Source organism: Athene cunicularia, unplaced genomic scaffold (genome assembly GCF_003259725.1).
Source record: "Athene cunicularia isolate RWA unplaced genomic scaffold, athCun1 SCF_56, whole genome shotgun sequence".
NCBI lineage: Eukaryota > Metazoa > Chordata > Aves > Strigiformes > Strigidae > Athene > Athene cunicularia.
Genome location: NW_020799486.1, coordinates 28,436 through 38,350, shown reverse-complemented (window position 1 = coordinate 38,350; position 9,915 = coordinate 28,436). Strand labels below are relative to the sequence as shown.

Below are 9,915 nucleotides of genomic sequence, written 5' to 3'. Positions count from 1 at the left end.
TCCCCAACACCCCCAGACCCCTCAGCGCTGGCTCAGCCCGACTCTTCAACACCCCAGGGATCCCGGGGACTCCCCCCTGCCCTGGGCAGCCCATTCCAACGCCCAACAGCCCCTTCTGCACAGAAATCCTTCCTCAGAGCCAGCCTGACCCTGCCCTGGGCAGCTTGAGGCCATTCCCTTGGGGCCTGACGCTGGGGCCTTGGCTCCAGAGACTCCCCCCCCTCTCTGCCCCCTCCTGTCAGGGCTGGTTTTAGACTCTCTAGACCAGAGACCTTCAGAGCTCTCTCCTCAACCAAACCCTTCCGGGAAGTCACGACTTTTTTTCCCCTGCTCCAGCTCTTCCAGGACACGCCCTGGACTTACTCGTATTCGGGCTGAAATTTGGACAACGCCACCATGATCATCTCGTGCAGCTCGATGAGGAAGAGGTCGAGGTTGGTGTTGGACAACGCGAAGGCCAGGTCCTTTGCTTGCCCTGCATCCAGCTTCCCCTGGAACTCCTTGGGCACCAGGCAGAAGGGATCCTGCAAAAACCACCACAAGCCTCTTGGTGTCCTTGACCCTCCTATCAGGGCCACCAGAGAGCTTCCGAGACCTAAGCCAGTCTTAAAAACACCCAGGGGAGTGGATTATCCTCAGGATGGGCCAGAGACCTTGACGTGATCCACGGAAGGGCTGAGGGGCGGATGTCGAAAATGTCACCTGGCCCCAGCCACATATTTACTTCCTCCCTCCCTCCTCCCCCAACCTCATCTTCCTCACCTGGTTCATCTGGACCAACAGCATGGACCTGCGAGCTGCCAGGACCTGCCACAGCGACAGGATGTGCTTCAGTTGGGTGTTGGGCACCACCTGGAGAAGGGTGACAGAGGGGCACAGGCGTTCAGCTCCTCGGAAAGGTCCCACCTACGCTCAGCTGGAAGAGGACGCGTTGGGCCACCACGGCTGCAACTCGGTTGCCCAGTTCAAGCATCCAGATGGGCCCATCAACCTCCCCTAGGCTCCCACATCACCGGGGCCCCCCACCTGGGCTGTCCCCAGGGCCCCGGGTGTCCCCAGGACCTCTTTGCTCTGAGCAGGAGACCCCCAACCCTCCACGGACGTTAGACCGTGGAGCACGTGAAGGTGGTGGAAGCCCTGGGAGATGCAAAGCCCCTCCCAGAGGGGCGGAGGGACCAAGGTCCCACTTCCCACCCGCCCTGAGCCCCCCTCGCCCACCGGTAGGTCCTGGAACTGCTTGGCGCCGGCGTCCATCCTCAAGTCTTGCCGGACATAGTTGGGCAACAGGCGATCCGGGTCACCGCCCGTCACGGCCAGGAACTCGGCAGCCACCTTCAAGGTGGCCAAGGCCTTGGAGAGGGCGTTGACCGAGCGGGCCTCTTCCATGATGCGCTTCTGCTGGTTGACACTGAGCAGCTCCTGAAGAGCAGGGATGTCAAGGGCGGGACCCAGCGAGGGCGGGGACCACCACCACGTGATGCCCTCCCACGTGATGCCCTCCCTCGTGCAGGAGAACTGGGTCCAACCCCTCGCTCGAGTTGGTTTTGGGTCTCCCCACACGTCTGCCCAGTCTCTGTGTCCCGGTGTCGTGTCACGGGACTTGAAGGGAGACCTCAGGGTTGGATGGAGGAGAAAGAAAACCCACGCCTCGTGTCCTACCTGGGGCACTTGTTCCCTGACTTCCATCTTGGTGGCCTGGAGGGTCCTCACGTTTTTGAGGGCAATGGATGGAGCCGTCTGGAAAGGGTTTGGGACAGATGGTTACGAACGGGCCCAGTGTCACCTAACGGGGGCCAGCGGAGAAGCTCAGCTGGGCAAACGCGAGCCCAGGGGATGTCCCCGAGGGTTCTGCAGGAGGCGGTCGGTGGCCTCCTGAGGCCACGGTGGGGTTGTGGAGGTCCCTGTTGGCTGGAGGAAGGCACCTCCATGATGGAGGAGCTCACAGCCTCACCTCCATCCCCAGCAAGGCGACGGAGAAAGGCCTCCTGGGAGCTATTTCCGAGGACCGAAAGAGCCCCGGGATCAGCCAGGGGGGACTGATCTCCACCTTCAGAGCACACACACACACACACACACACCCAGCTGCTGCAGGACAACCCGCTTCTGGTGGCCTCAAGTCCCTTTTTCCCAGCAGCTCCAAGCTCCATCTTCACAGAACGGAGCCCTCCAGCCAGAGACGTGCTTCAGAGTCTCCCTCTGGACCAATCATAACCCTGGAAGATCCCTCTTGAAGTTCTCGGAACAGCTCCCAACTCTTCCCTCGTTCCCAAAGACACCAGGTTGGCTTCCTCTTCAACAAGAGACGGGGCTGTAGGTCCCCACGGTACCTTTCAGGCCACCATTTCCTGACCACAGAAGGGGTTTCTGGCCATGAAAAACCTTCAAACCCCCCCCCCGAGGAACAGAGACAGACGTGCGGATCTGCCAAAGCTTTCAGTCGAGTCTGACGACTCCAGAAAGACACGGAGAAGAGGCTGGAAAGGGGCTCCAGTCCCGCCGCTGGCCTGGGACAACCCAACTTGGCCAGCGCTGAGCTCACCTGAGCCTTGATGCTGGGCTTCCCGCTGATGAAGCGATGAACCACCTGCCGCTGCAGCATCTGGAAGTCGAAGTAGGTCGTCTTGAGGCCGTTCTCGTCTACCTCATACTGCAAGTTGGCGAGCGCCATGGTCACCAGATCGCTCTTGGTTACGGCCAGCACGGAGGAGGGCTTCACCTCTTCCGCAGAGATGGACCTGGGAGAGGAACGGTTGGCCCCGTGTGGGTGCAGGGCCTCTCGCCTTGGCCTATTCCCCCACCGAGGACCGGCTTTGCCAAACAAAAGACCACCGCGGCCTCGCAACGGCATCGCTTGGCCACCGCGGCTCCCCTGGAAGCCCTGAGAGCCTCTCGCGGGGCCTTTAACAGAGGGTGGAGGAGACGCAGAAGGCCGAGGGGTGAGCGGCTCGAGACCCACCGTTGCTTCTCCCTGGTGACCACCGCGGCAGTGTTGACGCAGTTGTTTTGCAGCTGGATGAGGAACCTGGTCACCAGGTGGCTGATGGAGGGTTGGGTGGGGAGGAGGTGCAGGACAGCGGTGTTGGTGTTGATGTTGTCCGGTGAAAGGTTCGGCAGGAAGGGGATGCCTGGAATAAAAGGCGGAACGGTCTTTTACCGCAGCACGGATCAATTATCCCTTTCGCTGAGGTCTTGGACGGGTTTTTTTTAACGAGGTTTTGTCTTTTCAGAAGAGGTTTTTAATTTGGTTTTAGCAGATGGAAAGCAAGAAAGCTCAGAAATTTTGCGACAAAGGGGAGCTGCCGAAAGCAACTCGGCCTCGGAGGGACGTGACCACCTACCCGAGCTGGATGGGTTCATCTTAATATTTCTCCAAACTTTCCGGATCGTCTCGATAGCTCTGCTGAAAGTCAAACGCTGGTCGTCTGTGGGAAAAGGGAGAGGAGAAAACAGCCCCATCAAGGCCCCCTCCCAGGAGACACGTCAGGCCAAAGGATCTCTCCAGCGCCGGAGGCGTCACCCCGCGCTGCGCGTTGGCTTGAGCCGGGCTTTGAGCCCGCCTGAGACCTCACGTGGCATCAAGCAACCAGGCGCCACGACCTCGGAGCTGAAAAGCCTCACCCCCACCGAGGACACCCTCGCCAAGCATCAAACACCCCAGGAGAAAGGGTCTGCTCTGGATCCACCCCGATGCCTTCAACCTCGCCTAAATCACCCCCCAAAATTGCTCTGGCAGAGGCACCCCCAGCCTTGATGTCAGCTGAGTTGCCTCCACGACGCAAACTACAGGCAGCAGCTTCTCAGGGGAGAATCTGGGTGCCGAGGGGGTGTCTAACACCCGCGGCCCGGGCACGACGGAATTCCAGATGGCACCTGAAAGTTCCGGCTGATCCAGGAATTGCCTGACTGTGTAATTTTCCCCTTTGTAGCTGTTTTGGAAGAAGTGGATCAGGGCGTTCTGCAGACGGAAAATGTCGGGCAGGTATCGGACGTGTTGGATGTTCTCAAGCTGGAAGAGAAAAAAATTCAGCGTGATTCGAGGGAGGGGGATCCCACCTGGCACCACGGGGGAACGGGGAGGGGGACCTTGTTTTGCTTGGATGCTCCGAAGAAAGATGGTGCGGGGAAAAAAAAAAAAATGACCCCAGTGCCCCCTGGCCACCAACCAGGCTGAAGCGACTCAGCGCCTGCAGGTGTTTGGGAGGAGAGGAGATGTTCCCGCAGCAAACCTTGGAGAGGAGCTCCAGCAGGATGGGGTAGGAGCTTCCAGAGCCTTCTCCATCCTCCTGCTGGAGGAAATGCATCAGGGACTGGATGGTGGTTTTCTGCTCAAACTTCCACATGCAAGGCTGGTTGATCAAGCCCTCCCTCGGCAGGTTTTCCAAAGGTGGCGTCTGGCTATACGCCAGTTTCAGGAGGAGGTTGGAGCCGTGGGGACCTTCGTTCATCCTCTGCTCCTTGACAGAATTAAGCCTCTGCTCTAATTTCTGCAAGAAACCAAAAGGTCGTTAGGAGCCACCCAGAATCACAGAATCACCTCGGTTAGAAAAGCCCTCGAAGCTCCTCCAGTGCCACCATGAACCTCCCCCTGACCCTTCCCAACTCCCCCAGATCCCTCAGCGCTGGCTCAGCCCGACTCTTCAACCCCTCCAGGGATCCCGGGGACTCCCCCCTGCCCTGGGCAGCCCATTCCAACGCCCAACAGCCCCTTCTGCACAGAAATCCTTCCTCAGAGCCAGCCTGACCCTGCCCTGGGCAGCTTGAGGCCATTCCCTCGGGGCCTGGCGCTGGGGCCTTGGCTCCAGAGACTCATCCCCCCTCTCTGCCCCCTCCTGGCAGGGAGTTGCCGAGGGCCAGGAGGTCTCCCCTCAGCCTCCTCTTCTCCAGACTGAACCCCCCAGTTCCCCCAGCCGCTCCCCAGCAGACCTGTGCTCCAGACCCTGCCCCAGCTCCGTTGCCCTTCTCTGGCCACGCTCGAGTCACTCAATGGCCTTTTTGGGGTGAGGGGCCCAGAACTGAACCCCCTCAGCGAGGGGCGGCCTCACCAGTGCCCAGCCCAGGGCTCAGATCCCTTCCCTGTCCCTGCTGGCCACGCCAGGGCTGACACCAGCCAGGATGCCATTGGCCTTCTTGGAACCCTGGGCACACTGCTGGCTCCTGTTCAGCCGTCTGTCAATCACCCCCCGGTCCCTCTCTGACTGGCAGCTCTCCAGCCACTCCTCCCCAGGCCCGCAGCCCTGCTGGGGGCTGTTGTGGCCCAAGGGCAGCCCCCGGCATTTGCCCTCAGTGAAACTCCCCCAGTCGGGCTCAGCCCATGGCTCCAGCCTGTCCAAAATCCTTCGCTACTGAACCAGCCCAAGGGGATTCAGGGGGTCTTAGGGCAAAGAAAAGCAACACGAGCTCTGGAGAAGTGGGGGACCGTGGTGGGAACTTGCCACCAAAGGGACAAGGACAACGAAGGGAGAAACCCAACTGGTTCCCAAGGCCGATGCAAATCGGCATCTCAAAAGCATCCAACGAGCCATCGCTCCGCAGGAGCAGAACAGGAGACCGCAGCAGGACGAGCTCCCAGTTCAAACCAGAGGGGACGAGTCTCTTTCTCTCCCCCGTGGGAACACCCCGAGCTTGGCAGGCGCGTCCGGATGTGGCCGCGCTGGCCGGCGAAGCGGCGTCTTGGCTGCGTGAGGCCCGCGAGCGGCACCTGGGCGCAGGCGTACCTGGAAGAAGGGCTGAGCCAGGGCTTTGAAGGAGGTTTCCCATACTTCTCGGTCCTTTTTCTCAGGCAGGACACTCAAGGCTACATCCCCATCTGTAGAAAACACAAAGGAATGTGGGAGTTCTTACCTTGGAGACCCTGGGGTCTGCCCAGAGCTTTGGTGAGTTTTCCCGACGGCAAGGAGTAAGATGATGCAGAAATAAGAGGAACGGAGAGCAGAAGGGGTGACACGGAGGCCTACTTGGAGTAAACTATCTCCCAACCTGCTCACGCCCTCAAGCTGCTCTCAGGGCTCTGAACGAGCTCACTGCCCTCCTTGTCTTCCCACCACGTTTTGGGCCCCTCACCCCGAAAAGGCCATTGAATGACTCGAGCGTGGCCAGAGAAGGGCAACGGAGCTGGGGCAGGGTCTGGAGCACAGGTCTGCTGGGGAGCGGCTGGGGGAACTGGGGGGGTTCAGTCTGGAGAAGAGGAGGCTGAGGGGAGACCTCCTGGCCCTCGGCAACTGGGAACCCACGGGGACCACCTCGAAAACCACGGGGAGCACCCAGGAGGTTGCATCTGAGGTTGGGCTCCCAAAGAGGGGCTGGGGCACAGAAGAAGATCCCGGGTGGGTTTCTGGTGGCCAAGAGGAGGTGAAGGGACAACCCAGTGCAGCCACCAGCCCCTCCGGGATGGAGACAGCCAGCCCTGAGAGGGGGGGCAGAGAGGGGGGGGAGTCTCTGGAGCCCAGGCCCCAGTGCCAGGCCCCGAGGGAATGGCCTCAAGCTGCCCAGGGCAGGGTCAGGCTGGCTCTGAGGAAGGATTTCTGTGCAGAAGGGGCTGTTGGGCGTTGGAATGGGCTGCCCAGGGCAGGGGGGAGTCCCCGGGATCCCTGGAGGGGTTGAAGAGTCAGGCTGAGCCAGCGCTGAGGGATCTGGGGGAGCTGGGAACGGTCAGGGGGAGGTTCAGGTTGGGCTGGAGGAGCCTCAAGGGCTTTTCCAGCCAAGGTGACTCTGGATTTCCCAGGATGGAGACTCGCCCAGGAAGGAGGAACCAATACCTCCAGTCCCAGTTAAAACCCAACCACCGGGAGCCTGCTGTTGCCCTCCCTGAGCTTCCCATCGTCCCTCTACCTGCTGGGTTGTTGTTGCTCAGGTCCTGTAGAAACAGATGGACAGTCAGCACGGCATCCTCCGTGTTCTTGCTGAGCGCTTCCGCCAGGCACGCCACGTCTTTCTGAAGGTGGCCCCAGAAGAACTTTTCCACATCCTCCACTTGCTCTTTCATCAGGTCTAGAACGGCCTGGGGGAGGGGGCAGGTTCCTCTGTCAGAGCTCTCAAGGTCTCCCCCTCCAGCTAAGCCGAACGCTCCTCCCCGCCGGCGCGGTGGCCACTCACCTTTTTGTCAGAGTAGAGCCCCAGCAGAAGGGACGAATGGAGCAGAGTCCTCGCAAGACCCACGCAGGCAGGCGACAGGCACCTCTCCAGCTCGTTCCTCCGCGAGAGAGGGCTCCCCAGGATGTAGCCCCTCTCCGTTCTGTCCTCGGTGCTGCGTTCAGAAAGAGCAATTACCCACCACGTCTTCTGCAAGGTCCCACGCTGGGACCACGGGACGCGGAGACCTTTGCTTTGGCCAACCACGGCATTCTCCCCGTGCCCGTGGCTCTGCGGGAGGGGGAGGTGGACAGGTGAAGTCCTCTGGGCCTGCGGAGCCTGGAGGGTTTACTTACGTATTCTCACTCATGAAGCCCGCCACAGGTTTGTGGTCAGTTCCCCCAACGGAAGCGCCACACTGGCATTTCCTCACCTCCATGGGAAGCCCACACTGCGTTTGGACACACGAAGGTGGGGTCAAAAAGGTTGGAAGCCCAACCGGGCGCTGAAGGCGGCTAGCAAAAGCCAAGGGCACCCAGGGCGTTGCCATATCCTCCCCCTGGCTTCCTACGCGGGGTCATCGCAACAGCTAACGTGAGGCAGGAGGAGACGCGTGCCCACGAGGAAACATCTCCAGACCAACCAGGTTCTTCCTACAGCCAGCAGGACACCATTAGGCGCCAATTTAGGGGGGACTAACCAAGACCTGGAAGTACCCACTTTGCTCCACTGCTCCCATGGGGAGACACAAATCCCAGCTCCACTTAGCCCAGCACCTCACTGGGAGAAGAGCCCAACTGGCTTGGAGAAGGACCCAGCTGGCTTGGAGAACCCAACTGGCTTGGAGAAGAACCCAACTGGCTTGAAGAAAGACCCAACTGGTTCGGAGAAGAGCCCAACTGGTTCGAAGAAGAGCCCAACTGGTTCAGAGAACCCAATTGGCTTGGAGAAGAACCCAACTGGCTTGGAGAAGGACCCAATTGGCTCAGAGAAGGACCCAGTTGGCTTGCAGAAGAACCCAACTGGCTTGGAGAAGAGACCATTTTGGTCAGAGAAAAATCCAGCTGGCTTGGAGAAGGACCCAAATGGCCCCGAGAAGAGCCCAACTGGCTTGGAGAACCCAACTGGCTTGGAGAAGGACCCAAATGGCTCGAGAAAGAACCTAACTGGCTCGGAGAAGAGCCCAACGGGCTCGGAGAACGCAGTTGGCTTAGAGAAGAACCTAATAGCCTTGGATAAGAGCCCACTTGGGCTGGAGAAGAACCCAACTGGCTTCTGAGCCTTGCAGCTGCTCTCGCAGCTTGACACTTGACACAGAGGTGACACTGGCGTCCACGTGGGCAGGAGGGGAGCAGGGCAGCGGGAGGAGCATCTACAGCAGCCACCCAGTAGAAACAGCCCAGCCACGAGGTCAAGATGCATTTTGAGATGATGCAAAGAGGATGGGCAGCCAGAAGAAGACCCGAGAAGCTCATCCCAAGCCGGGCTTTTTCCCATGGAGGTGACAGAGCTGCAGTGAGAAGCGTGAGAAGACAGAGCAGCTGAGACCCCCGGCCCCAAGGAGTCACTTACCTCGGTGACAACCCAGCAGGAGCCACACTGACAAGCTACGTGTGAAAGGGGATACGGTTGGTTAGTCGCTTCCCACAACAACCTCCAGGATGGCCACGTGGCCAGAAGCTCACCGAGGGGGTGACAGGCCTGGCTCCCCTCCTCCCACCATCCAGCCCCACCACGTGCCTCTCACAGAGCTCGACAAAAAGGGACCCGAAGTTGCTCCACCCAAGCGGAGATCACGAAGGACTCAACAAGACCGAGTCGGCCTTGACGTGTCTTCAAACGTTCCCTTCCATCCCCTGGCTGAGCGCCGTCCCCTACGAGCGCCAGAGCAGTGAGATTCCCCGATACTTACTATAAATTGTATCCCTCTGCCCAATTTTCCAGTTCTTCTCATCGAAAAGCAGGTCTCCAGGCATGGTGGGAAGGTAGGAGCCCTTGGGAAGGAAACGGGACAGCAAGTGAGGCGTGGGGTCAGCGGCTTCCTCGCTCGCTTCCCGCCCATCTGAGGAAGAGTTCTGCTCCTGGAGTAAGCAGTGGGGAGGAAGGCTCCTCCTGCACGGCCACAGTCCTCAGGGAGGAACTTCTGGTGAGGGAACGAGGAGCAAGCGAGAGAGCGAGGCACATCAGAGAGGGAAGCCCCAGAGTCACAATTACTGATGAGTTTTGATTCTGGAACTGAATAAACCACGAGGAAAACGTGGCCTCGAAGAGAGAGGAAGAATCAAGAGGTGGCTGTTGTCTTCGCTTCCAAAAAAGAGCAGCACCATGTCCTGGTTGCTTCCTGCAGCCCTCAGATGAGAGGAACAACTCAGGCACGGAGAGACCTGAGGGGAAGCCAAGCTCGGGAATGAGCGACTCCACCATCGTCTGAGCGGCGGAAGAACTTGGGCAAGAAGGAGGATGCTGGGGCTGGCTCCACAGAACCCTGAGTCACCTCGGCTGGGAAAGCCCTGGAACCTCCTCCAGCCCAAACTGACCCACCCCCTGACCCTTCCCAGCTCCCCCAGACCCCTCAGCGCTGGCTCAGCCCGACTCTTCAACCCCCCAGGGATCCCGGGGACTCCCCCCTGCCCTGGGCAGCCCATTCCAACGCCCAACAGCCCCTTCTGCACAGAAATCCTTCCTCAGAGCCAGCCTGACCCTGCCCTGGGCAGCTTGAGGCCATTCCCTCGGGGCCTGGCGCTGGGGCCTTGGCTCCAGAGACTCATCCCCCCTCTCTGCCCCCTCCTGGCAGGGAGTTGCCGAGGGCCAGGAGGTCTCCCCTCAGCCTCCTCTTCTCCAGACTGA

The 9,915-nt window shown here is 60.1% G+C and overlaps 1 protein-coding gene across 1 annotated transcript in view; it reads right to left on the bottom strand.

Annotated features, from left to right (window-relative positions):
* Positions 1-9,059, bottom strand: part of LOC113490884 (E3 ubiquitin-protein ligase RNF213-like) — a 10,173-nt gene extending 1,114 nt beyond the window's left edge. Inside the window, exons 1-15 of the mRNA XM_026867495.1 lie at positions 8,981-9,059; positions 8,641-8,675; positions 7,425-7,519; positions 7,093-7,243; positions 6,829-6,997; positions 5,715-5,806; positions 4,227-4,484; positions 3,871-4,006; positions 3,339-3,422; positions 2,957-3,125; positions 2,540-2,735; positions 1,660-1,737; positions 1,219-1,419; positions 763-852; positions 364-524 (exon numbers count right to left, since the gene is read on the bottom strand). Coding sequence (XP_026723296.1) covers positions 364-524; positions 763-852; positions 1,219-1,419; positions 1,660-1,737; positions 2,540-2,735; positions 2,957-3,125; positions 3,339-3,422; positions 3,871-4,006; positions 4,227-4,484; positions 5,715-5,806; positions 6,829-6,997; positions 7,093-7,243; positions 7,425-7,519; positions 8,641-8,675; positions 8,981-9,044 — 1,979 coding nt within the window. The 5' untranslated portion in view covers positions 9,045-9,059. The remainder of the gene's footprint in view (positions 1-363; positions 525-762; positions 853-1,218; positions 1,420-1,659; positions 1,738-2,539; positions 2,736-2,956; positions 3,126-3,338; positions 3,423-3,870; positions 4,007-4,226; positions 4,485-5,714; positions 5,807-6,828; positions 6,998-7,092; positions 7,244-7,424; positions 7,520-8,640; positions 8,676-8,980) is intronic.
* Between the last annotated feature and the right edge of the window lie 856 nt (positions 9,060-9,915).